Here is an 18,711-nt window from a genome sequence, read left to right as displayed (position 1 = left end):
GAAATATAAAACAATATAAACTCCATGGTTACGAAAAGTGTAACAAGTCATAACTACCATTTTCTCACTTTTTGCATCACTGCTTGAACCTTGTTCGACATGTATAGCTTTATATGGGCCACTTGTACTTCCATATTAAGAGGAATATAATATAGACTTTGTCAAACGCATGAAAGGAGGACAGTGTTTTTGTGTAATATTAATTCTGCATGGAAAAAATATATATATACAGTGTATATATAAAGCAGCATTCATGATTATGTAATTCCTGGTTGTGTTTGAGAATAACAAACAAAAGGGAGATAGAGTAGGAAGGAAATACTATCCTTCCCCACACTGTTAAGGTTACACAATAACAGGGCAGTACTCACAAAGAAAAATGTCCAAACAACAGTACTTCTTTCAGTGTCTTACCAGAAATATTTTGGATACAGTATGTGATAACCAGGAGGATAACATATCAGTGTGCTGTCATATGCAAAGGTTGGGCAAAGCAATGCCCAAAAAACACTCAAAAGAGTGAAATGAAGTTGATTGGTTGAATGTGCATCACCACAGCACTTTATTCCAAAATGAAGCTTGCTTGTCCAATTGTTCCATTCTTACTCCTCCAAGGAGATAACCAACTTCCATTTGCTGACAATATCGTCCATCTCCCAGCCTGCATCGTCCCCTGGCAGTGACCCCGCCTCCTCCCTGGAGGCTCGTCTGAAGAGCACATTGTCCAAACTCAGGTCCTTATTTGCCGCCTCCTCTCCCTCGCTGCCTCTCTCCTGATTGACCTCCATCCCCGGCAACACTAGTTTCCTCAACCATGGATCCCAGTTGACGTGGAGCGACTGGTCCTGCCCGTTTTCCTCCAATCCCACCACTGCGAGTTCGCCGTAGTCATCTGGGGAGACGTTTGAGGGGGCGCCGTGGGTGGTAGAGAGGTGGTGTACTCTTTGAACGTCTTTGCCAAGTGTCCTCACGTCCTGCTCCGTCTCCGTCTGTCCTTCTGAGGGTATTCTGAGGCCGTTTGGAGGGTTATTGGTCAAATAAGACCTTAAAAAGTTTCCCTGTTCTACGATGTCCACATCAAGCATAGGAGAAGGTGCTTGTGCCTGAATGCTCCTCTCTAACTGTGCTTGGGTGGACTCCTGCGGGAAGTAGGACTGAGAGACGACAGTATCAGTATGATCATGTGAGTCGTTTCTCCGAGCCACGCCAACAACCCCGTAGCTGGAATCATTGTCCAAGGGTCGCTCCAGCTCCAGGGGAAGGTCCGGGGACAGCTCTGAGGGCAGCTCTGGTCGCTGTGCGGCGTATCTTGATAGCGGGACGGCAAGATTAGACTGCTGTCTCCACTTCTCGGGAAGTCCACGGTATGATGCGTTGGTGTCTGATGATAGATCGTTTGTGACGGTACTGACGAGGATGGGGTTAAGCCTCTCGGGCGGGAAGGTCAGGGGCGTAGAGGGAAGCAATGGCGTGTCCTTGAAGGGACAAAGGGAGGATGAGAAGATACAGCATCCTACACACGATTGAGCAACAAAGTCCAGTTCTTACCAGAACCGAGGGCCTCTTGTGTTCTTTCCCTGTCAGATAGTGATAGAGAAGGTACCCTACCACCATAAGAATGCAGATGCATATCGATGGAACCACAATACCCACAACCACCTTCTGCAGTTGCTCCTTCACAGGATCTGGGGGAACAAGCGAGTCAGAATTGGCATCAGTCGGCTGAGTGACACACAAACAAAGGCAATTAGTTTGTACCTTTAATGGTGGTTAGGCAGTGAAGCTCTGACTGCTGGCACTGAAAGGGCAGTGAAAGGAATCTGGCCTTGGCAGAAAAGCAGTATTCCGTGTCATAATCCCTCAGATGGTATGTGTACGGGCTGGACGTGACTGGGAAATGATGCTGCCAACATAAAACTGAACTTTGTGAACAGAACTTTTCATAGGCAGTACCTGTACTCGATATGAGAAGTTGCTGCAATAAACCACTCACCACCTGGTCACGACGCCTATTGTGGACCGAGAGGTTGTAGGTCATGTGGGGGTACAGTGTTACCATTGAGATGGGTGGGGCATGGTCATCTGGCTGGTATCTGATTGGACCTTTCAGATGGACGATGGCGTTGTTGTCCTTTACTTCCACTGAAAGCAGAGGCTGCCCAAAAGCAGCTAAGAAAACGAGACGCTTGGCATAAAATGTCTGATATCATTTATTCTATTTGGAATAGTCTACCTTTTGTGGCGTTCAACTTACTGTCATACTTTGGATTGAATCGCCCTCGTGTCACAGCCCACTTGGAGAAGGCCTCAGAGCCCACGACTGAGCGCACCCTGCCGTGGTAGCTCTGCCCCACATCCCATGTCTCGCGGGTCAGGTCGCACCACGTCTCGGCTATTTCCTTGCACTTTTGCACGGGCCTCCAGTTGACCCGCCTTCCTTTGCTGCTCTCCACGCTGTCCCCGTAGCTAGGAACATAAACGTTTGTCAGCAAGTGAAGCTAAAAGTCTTTGCTCAGCTTGACGTCTTTGCTTACAAGGCATACTGCACGGTAAAGCGAGCGCCGTCCGGTGTTGCATTTCCAGGGAGCCACTGGAGAACGTTCCTCAGGTTCAACGAGGAGAACCTGACGTTGATGGGGCTGGGGGGAGGGGAGGTGCCTAACTCGTAGGGGGGTCACGAGACAATACATGAGATTGGGTCAATGAGAACATTACTTTTAAGAAAAGTGCAATGACAATACAATACAGTAATTTCGACTACGTTACACTCTTCTTCACTCCGTGTGTATGCTAGAGGCCCCGCCTCCACCCACTGAGACACAGAGACAAGCAGCAGTTCTACTTTTCAGTGCTGGAGAGCCAAGCCACCCTACTATAAAAGTCATTTTGGCCGCTCGTACCCATGCAAGCGTCCTTTTGGTCACTACCCAAAGCTCAATCATGACCTTGATTCTTACGGGGAAGTTGCACACAAAGTATATACTGGAACTATTTGTATTTTCAAACCCACAGATGTGTGGGTTTGAAAATGTGCCAGAACCATCATTACCAACCAATTATCGACGATGCCAAGTGGCAAGTATTTGTATAATCATAACAATGCACCTGCCTTTGTCAGAGGGACGTTGCGTTCCAGTGCAGTGATAATAGATTTGGATGTAACATACTGTACTGTACTGTACTGTAAACCATACTGTAACCATACAGTATGGTGGCAGGAAGCAAATCAGTCTCTACGTAAACACATAAAACGTATTTAGAAACAAACAGGAACATACCTGTAGAGTAGCACACATCCCCGAGGTTTAGGAGTAACAAAACAGTCCACATGAGTGGAGGGAGAGCTCATGTTTCCACAAGGAAGCGCGATGATGCCTCCCCGGCCATCGGCCGTCTCACCTGCCTGCCACACCGGGCGACCGCAGATGAGAGAAGTGGTTTAGCAAAAGGTCAAGTTAAAGTAGGCAAACAAAGACATAAACGTAGTGCGCCTTGTGGCTCAAAGGCAAATAACAAATCTGGCAGCCAATCCACAGGTGTTCCGTGGTTGTTACGGAAAGAATGTGACTGCACTCGTTTACACTACGGCTGGGTGGATCCATCCAAATGTCGATAGTATCGATACCAAGTATCTCTTCATACTAGCTTAATGTGATTGATCGAATGTCTGTTTTTTGTTGTATTGTTCATATTCTTACATGTTTTTGTTAAAAAAAAATATCAGAGAATATGTCATTGCCTGCTTTGGGCCAAAAACGAATTATTTTGTAATATATTAACTATTTTGCTCAAATAATTGTATTATTGTATTCAATATTTTACATTGCCTCACATAGTTTTGTATTTCTTTTGTTAAATTCTTCCCAAAAGTAATTTAGTTGTTGGTAGAATACTTTTCTCGTTTGTTCTGGCTTTTGTTCTGATTAAAATCAACAAATTAATACTAAATAAATCATTATGATCAACAGCTTAACGGCAAAGTCAAAAAATCCCTTGGTATCATGTAGACACCAACAATTGCAGTATCGCCCACCTCTAGTTTGTCCCCAGGTGCGCAAATTATGGGCTTGCGCATATGTGTTTTTTTTTTAACCCAACATTCATGAACCGCATTTCTTTTGTATTTGGTACCATTTTAAGTAAGGTGCAGTATTTAAAATAAGGTGCACTAGCAAAAATAACAACTTTATTGATGATGTAGCCATGCCAAGTACAGTACATTCCCTTTGTTTGCCAGCGCGTATAAGTAGGCTACAGTGACATCTGGTGGACAATGTTCTCGCAGATTGCCAGAAGAAAGGAAGCCCAAAAACAATACAAAACGTCATCCTTCAATCAGCAAACTAAAAACTCAGCCTAATACAGTTACCAGAGAAATGTAAATGTTCTCAGAATAAAATATGAATGTGACATCGTCCAAAAACTAAATCGAGAAGATCTCAATTTTACAGTGGGTCGGAACTACCTGTCGTTGCTTGGTCGTTCTTCACCGGATTATTTTTGAGGTTGCACCCGCCTCACATCTTTAGTTTTAGTGATAGCATTTCGGCTAAAAGCAAGTGATAAGCTACCTTCAGGGTTCATGTAAGGCTGTATTCTCCAAAACAAGCGCCTTATTTCTGCAAACATGGCGCTTACGATGGAAACGCAGCTGCAGAGCATCTTTGAAGATGTTGTGGTAATATTTGTACACATTTACCATCTTTACATCATTAGCACCGGCGATCTCCAACACTGGGGAGCTATCATTGTGCGTTTCGGTAATGCTAGTAGTAACATCATTTGTCAATAGTTTCATCATATATCTTATAAACTAACACTCCAAAAACTACTACTGGAAACGACCCAATGGTAGCCGAGTGATATTCATTCATTTTCACCATAGTCTTGTTATTGTGAATGTAATTTCTGCATCATACTGGGAACTGTGACTATTTAGATTAGCTAAATTACAAATAGTAGCCACCGCTAATGTTTTTTCACACTACTGCAACATCGTATGCCTATTGTCAAATTACCACAGTACCTTTTAAGCTGATGTGTGTGGTTTTTTTATATTGTTTTCTTCTTGTTTCCTCAGAAAACTGAGATGGTTGAAGAGGCGTTTGCTGGGTAATGTCACCCACATAAGTCACAAAAGTGTTATTTGAAATGTTAAACGCATCGGGACGGAGTTTGTAATGTGTTTGTTGTGATTTCAGGATGTGTATGGACTCTCCAGAGGATGAGAGGACAAAACTGATCAGTTGTCTCGGAGCCTTCCAGCAATACTGGGGAACTTTACCTCAGGTTTGTCATACACACTCATAAAGATCAAGTACATATGATCGCATATGACCAGGAGGACTTGCCGTCTTCCTGCAGGAGTCTCACGAACAGTGCGTGCAGTGGATTGTGCGCTTTATACACAGCCAGCATAGCCCCAAAAGAATCTCCTTCCTCTACGATTGTCTGGCAATGGCTGTAGAGACCAGTCTCTTACCACCCAGGTACACAAAATACTTTCTCTCTATCAAAAATTCTTCCCCATCAAAGATAATACTGCCAGAGTGGTATTCATCTAACGATATGTTGACATTTCAGGATGGTTTGCGCTGCCCTGATCAGCTCCGACAACTTGGAGTGGGAGAGGACGCAGCTGTGGGCCTTGACCTTCAAGCTCATCCGCAAGATCATCGGAGGAGTGGACTACAAGGTACTCTCATCACTTGCACACACACCCTTTAAAAAAAATGTATAATTAATCCATGTGATTGATATCAACTGATTTCACTCACGGATGATTGGTAATGGACTCTGCAGCATAAAACCCCGATTGGAGTATCCCTAAAACACACATAAAAAATGACTTTGTCCTGATCAATATTATGTGTTGCTTTGCCCTTTGAGCACTTTCATTTCCAACAATAAAAACCTCCTCCTCAGCTACTCTGCGCCTGTGTTCGTATTTCAGGGCGTTCGAGACCTACTGAAAGCCGTGCTGGACAAAATCCAGAGCATCCCCATCACCGTCAGCTCGGCCATAGTGCGACAGCTGCTGACAGCCCGAGAGGTGTGCACCCTCAATACGATGAAATGTATGCCCATGTGAATTAATGGGAATGGATTGACAGGTAGTGGAGTATATCCTAGACAGGAACGCTTGTCTGCTGCCCGCCTACTTTGCTGTCACAGAGATCCGAAAACTCTACCCAGAAGGTCAACTGTCACACTGGGTGAGTGTCTGTGTTTTTTTATATAAATGTTTGTACTGAGGTCTTAACTTAGCTTGTTGTGTTTTTAGCTTCTCGGCAGCTTGATATCAGACTTTGTTGACAGTTTCCGACCCACAGCAAGGATCAACTCCATCTGTGGTAAGAAAATGAGCACTCCTACCATTTTTTACATCAACACTGTAGCTCTACACTAGTACAATGTAATTTTACAGACGTCTGAGGCGGCATTAATTTCTTTTCAATGTTGTTGTCAGTGCACATAACTGTAACTATTTTATTGTTTGCCGTCAGTTGTATTTTCAGATTAACAGTACAGTAATAAACATACTGTTAGATGTACGGGGTCCCATGTGAGTGTGCAATTGTTGTTTGCCCGTAGGTCGGTGCAGCCTGTTGCCGGTAGTCAACAACAGCGGCGCCATCTGCAACTCCTGGAAGCTGGACCCCACGACCCTGCGCTTCCCGCTGAAAGGCATGCTGCCCTTCGACAAGGTGAGACCCATGGACACTCGTGCACTAAACAGGAGCATTAAAGTATGTTTCATGTGCTTGCACAGGACCTGTTTGAGCCGCAGACGGGCTTGCTGCGCTACGTTCTGGAGCAGCCCTGCTCAAGAGAGATGGTGTGCAACATGTTAGGACTCAGCAAACAGGTACATTTGCCACAACCACCACCACCACCACCTTCATGCTTCTTCCTGTCATCAGACACGGGGCCTTGCTAGACCCCAGACCCGGAAATACCCCTTCTCCTCAACTAACCAAACACGATAACATTTCTTTGTTTATAGTTGAGTTCCTGCTTTCTGCATCTTCCTTTTTTTTGCAGCATCAGTGTTTCCCCGAGGTCGCCTTTCTAGCTGGCATCAAAATACACGACAAAGAAAGCTCAATACAATATTTCCTCAAATAGTGACCGCAGGATTTGGTGCACACGACTACTGAGACTATCAAGCATAGATTAGGTTAAAGGAAAATTTGTGTTTTTTCTTGCAATTTTGCCCATCATTCAAAATCCTTATGTGAGAATTGAGCACATGTCCTTGCAGCTAAGAATACATGGAATTGGACGCATCTGTAAAGCCTTCTGGCAAAATATCCGGGAAGCTGCAGCAACATTATTATTATTATTATTGTCAACAACCCAAGAACTACGTTACTGGTAGTTACACCGTACGTTACACCTCGTCACACACACCGGCTGGCGACTAGCTTCACCACACACTCTCTCACAATGCGTCAGGCCACTACCGAAAGGTAACACTGCATGTAATATTTACGACGTTATAGAGTCACCTAGTAGATGAGCAACGTTGTTGACATAACCAACATATATGAAGACGAAGGCCACTATTTGAGGAAGTAGTTGAACTCATTGGGCTTATTGGTGATGATGATTGCCGTGATTTACCCTGCTGGGGTCGTCACGTCCAGATTGAGCCTTTGTGTAGGAACCACTGATCCTCACTTTCCTCCATCTTTACCTTTTTATTCCTGCAGTGCCCCTCCCCCAAGCCCTCCTCTGCTAACGATACTGCATACGTACAAAACAAAGTACTTTTACCCATAATGCTTTTCTACTGGTCAAAACTGCAAGGTGACTGACGCGGGGGCAGTCAGCAAAGAGGAACGCTCTGGTGTCTACACATCAACAATGAACTCCCGTTTGCATGTTTGGGTTTTTTTTTCTTTTTTGGCGGCAAACGACCTCGCTCGTGAGTCACCACTTTTTCTCTCTCTCCCTCTTTTCTCCCTCTTTTGTTTGTTCGTCCCTCTTTGTTTCTCGTCTCTTGTGCGACACACGCTTCTCTTTTAAGACTCTGAACATTGCTCAGGTATGTCGTTGCTCCTCCTTCTCTCCTCCTCCTCCTCCTCCTCATGGTCACACGACCAACCTGGAAAGGGAAACAAATAAGTAAATGTGCCACAGCAAAGCAAAAGCGTGGAGCCCAGAGAAAAGGCCACGGAGCTTGGGGTGAATGCAGCAGATGTGGACTAAAGTATTTAGACACTTCAGTCGAGCACCTCGGTATGGAAGCTCATTTCCGCCACTGAAAGAAATCAAATATCTCAGTACCAAGTCATAATTATGAGATAAAAAGTTTAAATTATGAGATAAAAAAAGATTTCTCTTTATGAAATAAAATGTCCAAAATTCAATTAAAACCCCAAATTATGAGATGAAAAGTTACAATTATGAGATAAAGTAAAATAAATGAGAGATAAAATGTTTAAATTATGAGATGAAAATTCTGAAATAAGAAAGTCATAAGATAAAAAGTTGTAATTATAAGAGAGGAAAAGTGAAAATCGAGAAAAAAGATAAGGAAGGAAGATAAGTAGCTTTTTAAAATTGAAATTATGAGATAAAAATTTGGAATTTTGAGATGAAAAGTCAAAATTGAGAAAAAAGTCGAAATGATCAGATGATTATGAAATAAGTAATTTATGAGATAGTCATCATTAATGATCCCAAGTCAAAATTACAAGATAAAAATACCATAATTATGCAATAGGAAAAAAAAGTATAAATTCTAAAGTGCCATGTGATGAAGATGCCAGTGAATTTCGACTTTCCAATCTCATAATTCTGACTTTTTATCTCATAACTTTGACTTTTTCTGTTATAACTGGGACTTCCCACTGGGTTGCTTGTCAATCTTGGCTAGTTGGGTGTGGAAACACCACTTCGTCCCAGAATAGAAGATGCCATATTTCCTTCCATTTTCACCAATTAGTTTGTAGATGAAAGTCCACTTGGATCTGCTTCTCTTCTAAGACGACATGGCTTTTTCCTTGTGTTGCTCTCTTTTGTGTGCGCCTTATTCTCTGCGTGTGTAGAAGAATAGTTGCGTTCAAGGCTGTCCAAAACCAAGCCTCACAACTCCTCTTCTTCACAAAAACCGCGGCCTGCATGCCTCGACTGTGTCGCACAGCCCGTTCCTTCTGCTTTATCATCTGGTGCTCACGCCTCGTTCCGGGGAAAGAGCGGCGCGAAACGTCCTCCTTGCTTCTGCCGTGTCTTTGCCAAAGCGTAAAGTTTAGTTGATGGTTGGGATTCTGGTGTGCATTTTTAGGGAGGCAGACATACCCATTATCACTTTCCACTTTCACCTGCACCCTTATTCCCTCCTTTGTCCTGTCGTCCTTTTGATTCCTCGCCTCTTTTCCTCCATTACTGGCTCTTGTGGCGTTTGTCAAATGTACAAGTATTCCACATGTGTATTATTTCTGTTGTTGTTGTTGTTGGCATGACCTGAAGATTGCAAAGAGAACAAATGCATTGCATGTTGTACTGCTGTTTCATGTAGCAGACATTGGGCCTCATTTGCTAAACTCAATGGTTGTTATCGAAAGCCGGTGCAGTGTCGGTAATGTTACTGTAATGCTGGGTGAGACACACAAGCACCAGACTTGGTCGGGCTTTTATTGCAGGACAGACACGGTCGTCCCTAACATGAGCTACTGTTGTGCCTGTTACTCAAAGCAATTTTTTTTGGTGAATGAGGCCCATAGAGCTCTTTTTGGAGGACATTTTGTCATTGTTTGCCTTTTATTTTCTGAATTTCTGCTTTGCCTGTGAAAAAAAAAACATTACAATGGTATATGGCGGCATAGAGAGATCAGTACATGAATCGATCCAATCTGCACGCACATTAAGGAGCTCCAGCAAACTCAAATGAAATAATGATTGAGCGTTCTCTCTTCCATATTCATCTCTGTATCTCTCTCTCTCTCCTGCTAGCAAAAGCAGCGTTGTCCCGTGCTGGAGGAGCAGCTGGTGGACCTGGTGATGTACGCCATGGAGCGCTCGGAGACGGAAGAAAACTTTGATGCCGACGTGGGCGGGACTAGCCAGCTTCTGTGGGAGCACCTGTCCTCGCAGCTCATCTTCTTTGTCCTGTTTCAGTTTGCCAGCTTCCCACACATGGTGCTTTCTTTGCACCAAAAGGTGAGGGGACGCGTTTTCTGTTATACTTAAGTTATACTTCATAAATGACCAAAAACAGCTATCAAGAAATAAATATTTCAGTATTACGTGAAAAATAATACTTTGCTGAGTTCTCTAAATTCTACTGTATATTCTCTGACTGAGCTTCTTACCACTATTACAACATCGGCTCTGTTGCTGTTGCGTTGTAACAAATCTGTCAAGGAGAGCCTTCAAATTTCTCATGCATGCTGCACCATTATTGACATATTGAAGAGGCGTTGATATAGCATCTCTGCTGCTTTACTCCAGCTTGCAGGTAGAGGTCTTATAAAAGGAAGAGACCACTTGATGTGGGTTCTGCTGCAGTTCATATCAGGAAGCATCCTGAAGAACGCCTTAGCAGACTTCCTGCCAGTCATTAAGCTCTTTGACCTGCTGTACCCTGAAAAAGAGGCAAGTGTGTTCTACCTTTTCCGGTTAGTTTTCTGGCTGTGACACCTAATTCCTCTCTGTTCCACAGTGCATTCCCGTTCCAGACATCAACAAGCCACAGTCCACTCACGCCTTCGCCATGACCTGCATCTGGATCCATCTGAACCGCAAAGCTCAAAGCTCCAATCTACAGATTCCCATACCGCACTCCCTGAAGCTGCACCACGAGTAGGAAGGATGTACTTTTACGTTCCAGTGGATACCATCAGAGCTTTCCCACATCTTCTCTTCCATCTGTTGTTTACAGATTCCTCCAGCAGTCGTTGCGGAACAAAACGCTGGGCATGACCGACTATAAGATCGCTCTTCTGTGCAACGCTTACAGCACCAACCCGGACTGCTTCTCCCTGCCGATGGGCGTTCTGGTGGAGACCATCTACGGAACACAATCCATGCGCATCAACCTGCCGGGTACCAACTGCACGGCGTTGGGCTCCTTCACGCCGCTACCCATGAACCTGCTGGACTCACTCACCGTGCACGCAAAGATGAGGTAGCGAACGACAGCAATCCTTCTCAGGAAGACATAACACCGATACGCTCCGCTCGTCCGTCCAGTCTGATCCACAGCATCGCCACGAGGGTCATCAAGTTGGCCCACGCCAAGTCCAGCGTCGCTCTTGCCCCCGCTCTGTTGGAGACGTACAGCAGGCTGCTGGTCTACATGGAAATCGAGTCCTTGGGCATCAAAGGCTTCATTGGTGAGTCCCCAAATTTACTGTAATATCCGGACTAGATAGAGTTCAGCCACAGCCAGTACATTTAAAGCAACAAAAAAGATGTCCATGTTGTAACATATAAGAAGGCTAGCTAAAGCAGGAGCTTACCAGAAAAGTCTTCCTCCTCCTGGGAACTAAAACCACTAAAGTTGTCTTCTTCTGCGAAGAAGAATCGTTTTCTTCATCACACACTTTGTCAGTCTCTCTCTCTCTCTTTTGTTGTCAAAATCAGCTTGATATGTCATTAGGAGTTTTATCTATCTCTACAGGCGCTTTAAAATATTTGTACACAGCTGCTGAAACTCAATGTTTGCAATCAACTCATCAGCACTATTAATGCTGACTGGGCAGTTTGCTCCTTGCCGCTATTACAACATTGGCTGTGTAATAGTATACTGTTGATAAATGACATGTAGTCAAAGAGAGCTATGGTTTCCTTTCCACTTTCTCTTGCTCTCCACGTCATTATTACTGTTCATAAACGCCCCATCCTTTGCGTGCTTTAGCTGGCTGTAAATGGAGCATTTCCAGAGTATCGCCCATGTGATCACTCCTCCATGTGTTCAGGCCAGCTGTTGCCCAACGTCTTCAAGTCTTACGCGTGGGGAATCCTCCACACCTTGCTGGAGATGTTCAGCTACAGGATGCACCACATTCAGCCGCACTACCGCGTCCAGTTGCTGAGTCATCTCCACAGTCTGGCCGCCGTGCCGCAGACCAACCAGAACCAGCTGCATCTATGGTGAGCACGGCGCGTGAGAGGCGACGAGGCTGCTTTGAGTGTTCCTTCTCTGTGACCTTCTTTCTTTGCTCAGCGTGGAGAGCACTGCTCTGCGCTTGATCACAGCGCTGGGCAGCTCGGAGGTGCAGCCGCAGTTCACCCGCTTCCTCAGCGACCCAAAGACGGTGCTGTCAGTCGAGTCGGAAGAGCTGAATCGAGCGCTCATCCTCACCCTGGCCAGAGCCACGCACGTGACCGGTATGGCAAGCTTGGACCTCCACTCTTGTCTCACCAAGCATCCTGCACCACAATAAGGCAGGCTTTATGTGCCCGGGTGTTAGATTTCTTCACAGGCTCCGACTCCATCCATGGCACCTGGTGTAAAGACATCCTGCAAACCATCATGAACTTCACCCCTCATAACTGGGCTGCTCACACGCTCTCCTGCTTCCCCGCGCCACTTCAGGTGCTCATTCGCTTCCTATGCACTTACGTCCTACTACGCCACCAATCCGTTGATCGTTTCCCCCTTCAGGCCTTCTTCAAACAGAACAACGTCCCCCAGGAGCCGCGCTTCAACCTGAAGAAGAACGTGGAAGAGGAGTACAGGAAGTGGAAGTCCATGACCAACGAGGAGGACATCATCACGCACTTCTCCATGCAGGGCTCGCCGCCGTTCTTCCTGTGTCTGCTGTGGAAGATGCTGCTGGAGACGGACCACATTAACCAGATTGGCTTCAAGTCAGTAGCGAAGTTGATCCTTCACAAGCCTTCACAGATGCCAATGGCGACAATCATTAGAAGTTCATCAGAAGGTCCTCTGGATCCTAATATATATACAAATATATGAAATGCAACCACCGTGTTACTCCTGCCTCCCTCAGGGTCTTGGAGCGAATTGGGGCCCGTGCCCTCGTGGCCCACATGCGCACGTTCGCCGACTTCCTGGTCTACGAGTTCTCCACGTCGCCCGGCGGTCCCCAGCTCAACAAGTGCATCGAAATCCTCAACGACATGGTGTGGAAATACAACATCGTCACCTTGGACAGAGTCATCCTGTGTCTGGTGAGCCATGCCGCCGCGCACGCGGCCGAGACGCCCTTTCGTTCTTGTCGTGACTCATCGCCCCCCGCCGTGTGGTCCAGGCGATGCGTAGCCACGAGCGCAACGAGGCGCAGGTGTGCTACTTCATCATCCAGCTGCTGCTGCTCAAGTCGGACGACTTCCGCAACAGAGTCAACGATTTTGTGAAGGAGAACTCGCCCGAGCACTGGCTGCAGAGCGACTGGCACAACAAGCACATGAGCTACCACATGGTATTCCGTCATGGCACCGCGCAGCGCCGCTCCTGGTACGGATGCTAACTTGCTAACTATCTTTCTGCTCCTCCTGGTGTAGAAATACCCCGAGAAGCTGTACTTTGAGGGCGTGGCAGAGCAGCTCAACCCCCCCATGCAGGTGCAGCATCAGTACATGCCCATCTACTTTGGCAACGTGTGCCTGCGCTTCCTGCCCGTCTTTGACATCGTCATCCACCGCTTCCTGGAGCTCATCCCCGTCTCCAAATCGCTGGAAACCCTGCTTGACCACCTGGGTGGCCTCTACAAGTTTCACGGTGAGTCAGGATCATGTTTGAAGTTCGAGTAAAAGTGTCCCATTCTCACGTCCCGCCGTGTGCTTTTACCGCAGACCGTCCTGTGACGTACCTGTACAACACCCTCCACTACTACGAGCGACACCTGAGGGACAGAACCAGCCTGAAGAGGAAGCTGGTGCACGCCATCATGATGTCACTCAAGGTAGGGTGCACCTCCTGCTTTACACGGTAATCCCTCGCAGCCTCACACTATCACGCTTTTACCTAAATATATTCAGAAATATATCATGCTGTTATATATGGCCTTTTATTACCAAAAAAATGCACATTAAAGCCAATTTTTTTAATTTATTTATTGCACGACTTATTTATGTTTTATATGACATTTTCTCTCTCTAATTTGGGTAGTAGGAGCGTAAAGCCTACTATAGGGGTGTTATTTCATGTCAAGAGGGCTTTAACAATGTTAAACGTATATAGACGGTTGTATGTGTTAACTATGAAAATATTCCCTTTAGAAATAAGGAATCCTACTTGGCAGAAATGAACTCGGAAGCAGTTAACCGCTGTGGAATAGGAGGGAATAGGAGGGAATACTGTACTGATTAAGGATTGGACGATATTTGCGTTCTTTACTTGAATCGGCCGATACGCGCGTGGGTTCACCAATGTATTTTTCCGCCGCATGATTTACAGACAGGCATCCGCCGGGCAGCTTTGTATTGCCGGAGGACTCTGCGCCAAAGTTTTGTTTTGTGCTTTGACCCGTGTGTTCGTGTCCTTGTGTTCCCGTGTACCTCACGGCTTTACGCTTTAACGTTGTCTTGGTCAGGACAACCGGACCCCCGGATGGTGCCTCAGCGAGACCTACCTGAAGTTCGGCATGAACCAAAGAGACGATAATGTTTGGACCCCCGACGACACTTACTACTGCAAGCTGATTGGACGCCTGGTGGACAATATCCTGATCAATTCTTTGTGGGAAAAAAAAGCTGCTTCTTCTTTTGTTTGAGCCGCTGTTCCTTAACGCTGCCTTCACCCATGGCTGGGAAGTCGCCCGGCCCCTTCCCCAACTGCGACTGGCGCTTCAACGAGTTCCCCAACCCGGCGGCGCACGCCCTGCATGTCACCTGCGTGGAGCTGATGGCGCTCGCCGTGCCCGGCAAAGACGTGGGCAACGCTCTCCTCAACGTGGTCCTGAAGAGGTGAGGAGCGAAGATGGCGACACCTTATTTACTCCTTACATGGTTTTGTTTCTTCATGGCAGCCAACCTCTTGTTCCTCGTGAGAGCATCACAGCCTGGATGAACGCCATCGGCCTCGTCATCACCGCTTTGCCGGTGAGGAAGCAGAAGAACATAAGAAGAACGTCTCCTCGCTCCACGCTGCTTCAGCTTGTCTCTTCCCTGCAGGAGCCGTACTGGATCGTCCTGCACGACCGCATCGTGGCCGTCATGGGCTCGCCGGCGCTGACGTCGGAGACGGCGTGGGCGCGCGACCCCTTCTCCCTGCTGGACTTCACGGCGTGCCACCAGAGCTACAGCGAGATCAGCTGCAGCTACGTGTTGGCGCTGGCGCACGCCATCTGGCACCACTCGTCCATCGGGCAGCTGTCACTCATTCCCAAGTCAGACGGGACCACTCGCGCTCCTTTTGCCTCGCTTCTTCTTTTGGACGCTTCTTCATGTTCCGTCTGTGTTTGTGTAGATTCCTTTCAGAGACGCTGAAGCCGGTGGTCCAGACGGAGTTCCAGCTGCTGTACGTGTACCACCTGGTCGGACCCTTCTTGCAGCGCTTCCAGCAGGAGAGGACACGATGCATGTTGGAGGTAAATGAGTGAAGCAACGTTGGAGTCGCTGGACGCAGTAAAGCTCATGTTGTTTCCAGATTGGCGTGGCCTTCTATGAGATGCTGCAGGTGGTGGACCAACACTGCCAACATCTCGACTACATGGACCCCATCTGTGACTTCCTGTACCACATCAAGTACATGTACACAGGAGACAGCGTCAAGGAGCAGGTCACTTCTCAATACATTCTCAATAGTTGTGGAGGGACGCATATTACATTTTTACATTTAGCTGAGAATGGACATCGGCAACAACTCCACTACTAAATGGAAAAAAAAAAAAAAAAGAGTATAAATAGAAATTTACTATAAAAAACGTCCATCCGTCTTCCTGTGCAGGTGGAGAAAATCATCATGACTCTTCGTCCGGCCATGAAGCTTCGTCTTCGCTTCATCACGCACAGCAGCAAGATCGACACGTCTGCATCGTCGGCGGCGACGGCCCCATCCTCGTTGTCATCTTCGTCGGCCGTCACCGTGTCCACCGTCCCATCCGCCATCACCTCCACACCTCAGCCTTCATCGTCGTCTTCATCATCCTCCATGGCGACCTCAGCAACCGCCGTCGCCGTGGCCACTTCCTCGCCTTCCTCCTCCTCCTCGCAGCATGCGCACGCCTCCATGTAGGCAAAATGGACTCCTTTAGCATCGTCAGTGTTTAAACCCTCTACGGACGCTCTTTCAAAAGCGAGGCTCAGTCTTGTTTCTGACATTATGGGAAAACTTTACTCCCTTTTAGGAAATGCATCTTATGCTCATTTACATCATGCCCCCTTCCCAACTCGCCGCCGCCACAAATAGATTGCAGTCCTACGTGAAACGTTGATCATGCTATTTTTTATTGCCTTCTTTTTACAATAAAAGTCATTTCTGCTAACAAACATTGGGCTGTGTATACCCCGTGGACTCAAATATACTAATTAATCTGAAATGCATCTTATAAAAGTATTGGTTCAAGAAGTGGGGTGCTGTGGGATTTGTTCCAGCACCGCGACCATGACGGCAGTTTAATTAACGATGAGAAGACAAGTCCAAATCCCAGCAGTGTTTTTTTTTTTTTTTTTTTTTTGCTGGGCAGGTGAAATAAAAAGTAATTAAAGTGTTGCCTTTTGGGCTATAAGTAGTGAAATATAAGCGTCTTCAAGCTGCCAATGACTGCTAAGGATACCCCAGTCAACATGAAGGCTTGCACTTCCTTTTTCCACAGTTAGAGGTCGCTAAAAAGTACAACACCAGCTGTACCACGGCAGGGAAATCACATGACAGCAGTGCCAACACTATAAAACAATCAGTCCAGTCATAGGAACACTTTCACCTGTTTGACGAGTCATTTGTTTAACTGGTCTTGTAAGGATACACGCCTGTAAACGTTTTATGGTGCCAGCATCAGATAAAATGTCCCTACCGTACCAATAGCCATTCAATAAAAAAGCTGCACTGCACAATAACATTAAAGTTGCAGTAAACACTGAATATCAAGGTAAATCATTTATTGCCACCTTTTGTGAGTTTTTTTCTATTTTTATTTCGTTTCGTTTCACTGGAAGCACCAACTGGGACACTTCCAAAACAGCCTTCACACTCTACTGCCCCCTGGTGGCTGAGAGTTTACTTCCACGTCCACGTGACCGTCGTCAAGCCTCATAGAGCTGACAAAAATCGTAAGGGGTTAGCATGTCATTTTTTTCTGTTTTTTTCAACTTGCTTCTAATGCTCTTTTCTGGTCAAAAACACAGTGGAAACCTCACACACAGTCAACACGGGCGCCAGAAGCACCCAAAAACAGCATAAAATGCCAGTGTTCGAAGGCGATTATTTTTGACAAAAATCATTTTTGTTGTTGTTCACCTTGCTTCTAATGCACTTTTCTAATACACAGGGGAAACCTCACCCACGCTCAAACAGGGGCCTGAGAAGCATCCAAAAATGGCTTAAAATGCCAGTGTTTGAGGGCGATGATTTTTACATTTTTTTTTGAAAAATTACAATGGATTAGTATGTTGGTTTTTTATGTCTCATAAATGTATTGTAAGTGCTGTTACAGAAATGCACTAAGCATAATTATTAAATCAGTTCAGGAATTTAGTTAATTATTTATTTATTTAATTGAAGCTTAAAAACAGTTTAAAAGGTCGTACATTATTATAATGAGCTGACAAATAAGTTCATGAATATATTGTGTATGTTTTCGTTGTTCCCATGGCGGAACTAAAGATTCTTGTTTGTGCTGCTAGTGGCAGCATTAATTGAAGGACAAAAGGAGGAAGTTGTAAACGCACAGGGCGTCATTAGCACGTACTGTTTAAGTGGCAAGCTAACAGTCATATGGATTTCCAAGACTTTAATGACCTTTTTTCACGACCAGCAGCCAACGAGGTATATTTTTCTAAGTTGTTAATTAGTCTTTCACAATATTAAGTTTAATTTGCATATGTTTGATAGGTTTGTATCTGGTTGAATGTAAGTTCTCACGGCGTGAAGGCAAGGATGTATGAGAAACAAGCTCATGTATTGTCGTTATTGTCGGAAAGTTCCTACTTTTCTCTCATAAATGTATAACATTATTCTCGGAAAGTTACTACTTTTCAGCTCAGAATATACAGAGGCGACATACTCACTCCGTGTGACTCTGTGGGGAGCTCCACTATGCCGGCGTCTGTCGTCATAACAGAGAGCGGTGGCTTGCCCAATGCGCATGCGTTACTTACGCTAAAAAATTTAACTCAATTATTGAAATAAATTAGCTACCGCCGTTAGCTCGTTATTTTTGACAGCCTTAGTAAATACATGTGAGTATTAATCACAATGGAAATTATACGCACACAGAAATGCACAACAGTCTTCCTCTTTCACATTCAATTATGTCTAAATGGGAAGCATAAGCTAAACATACACACACACACACACACACACAATTCCATTCCTCATCTGTGGTTGCCATGGTGACGGGTGCACTTGGGGCGAAGCCAGTGTGTCCCCGTGTCTGTTGTGTTCACGTGTGTATGTGTGTGTGTGTGTGTGTGTGATGATCTGCCAACCCTTTCTTACTGAATCACAGCCCATTGAGGAAGGATGGAGGAGAAAAGGAAGGAGGGAAGGGAGGAAGGAAGTGAGCAAAAAGGAAGCACGGGTAGGACGGACGAGGCAGGTGAAGGATTGGAAGGATATAGATGGATGCAGGGAGG

General features: G+C 45.8%; 2 protein-coding genes across 3 annotated transcripts; one reads left to right on the top strand and one right to left on the bottom strand.

Annotated features, from left to right (window-relative positions):
- Positions 1 to 157: 157 nt before the first annotated feature.
- il20ra (interleukin 20 receptor, alpha) lies at positions 158 to 3,587 on the bottom strand. Its single transcript, XM_058057057.2, has 7 exons — positions 3,279 to 3,587; positions 2,535 to 2,658; positions 2,255 to 2,466; positions 1,994 to 2,169; positions 1,759 to 1,903; positions 1,549 to 1,685; positions 158 to 1,475 (listed from the first exon to the last, which is right to left on the bottom strand). Exons 1-7 carry the CDS (start codon positions 3,328 to 3,330, stop codon positions 603 to 605), a joined length of 1,719 nt encoding a protein of 572 aa, XP_057913040.2. The 5' UTR covers positions 3,331 to 3,587; the 3' UTR covers positions 158 to 602.
- An 835-nt stretch (positions 3,588 to 4,422) lies between these two features.
- med23 (mediator complex subunit 23) lies at positions 4,423 to 16,776 on the top strand. Of its 2 annotated transcripts, XM_058056301.2 has the most exons (31): positions 4,423 to 4,678; positions 5,081 to 5,112; positions 5,202 to 5,289; positions 5,365 to 5,489; positions 5,584 to 5,695; positions 5,954 to 6,052; positions 6,114 to 6,215; positions 6,284 to 6,353; positions 6,595 to 6,707; positions 6,773 to 6,868; positions 8,033 to 8,050; positions 9,961 to 10,167; positions 10,459 to 10,602; positions 10,670 to 10,809; positions 10,889 to 11,134; positions 11,200 to 11,342; positions 11,928 to 12,102; positions 12,176 to 12,339; positions 12,423 to 12,547; positions 12,617 to 12,822; positions 12,966 to 13,146; positions 13,227 to 13,397; positions 13,480 to 13,696; positions 13,771 to 13,880; positions 14,511 to 14,637; positions 14,718 to 14,883; positions 14,946 to 15,018; positions 15,091 to 15,305; positions 15,386 to 15,506; positions 15,566 to 15,697; positions 15,866 to 16,776. In XM_058056301.2, exons 1-31 carry the CDS (start codon positions 4,628 to 4,630, stop codon positions 16,151 to 16,153), a joined length of 4,257 nt encoding a protein of 1,418 aa, XP_057912284.2. In that variant the 5' UTR covers positions 4,423 to 4,627; the 3' UTR covers positions 16,154 to 16,776. The 2 variants fall into 2 exon arrangements, with proteins under 2 accessions (XP_057912284.2, XP_057912285.2); XM_058056302.2 differs by lacking the exon at positions 8,033 to 8,050 and having other exon boundaries at positions 4,425 to 4,678.
- Positions 16,777 to 18,711: the final 1,935 nt, after the last annotated feature.

The sequence above is a fragment of the Doryrhamphus excisus genome, linkage group LG19 (assembly GCF_037039965.1).
Source record: "Doryrhamphus excisus strain RoL-2023G ecotype Guam linkage group LG19, RoL_Dexc_Guam_v1.1, whole genome shotgun sequence".
Lineage (NCBI taxonomy): Eukaryota > Metazoa > Chordata > Actinopteri > Syngnathiformes > Syngnathidae > Doryrhamphus > Doryrhamphus excisus.
Note: the sequence above shows the minus strand (reverse complement) of the source record. Positions and strands in the feature narration are given on the sequence as shown.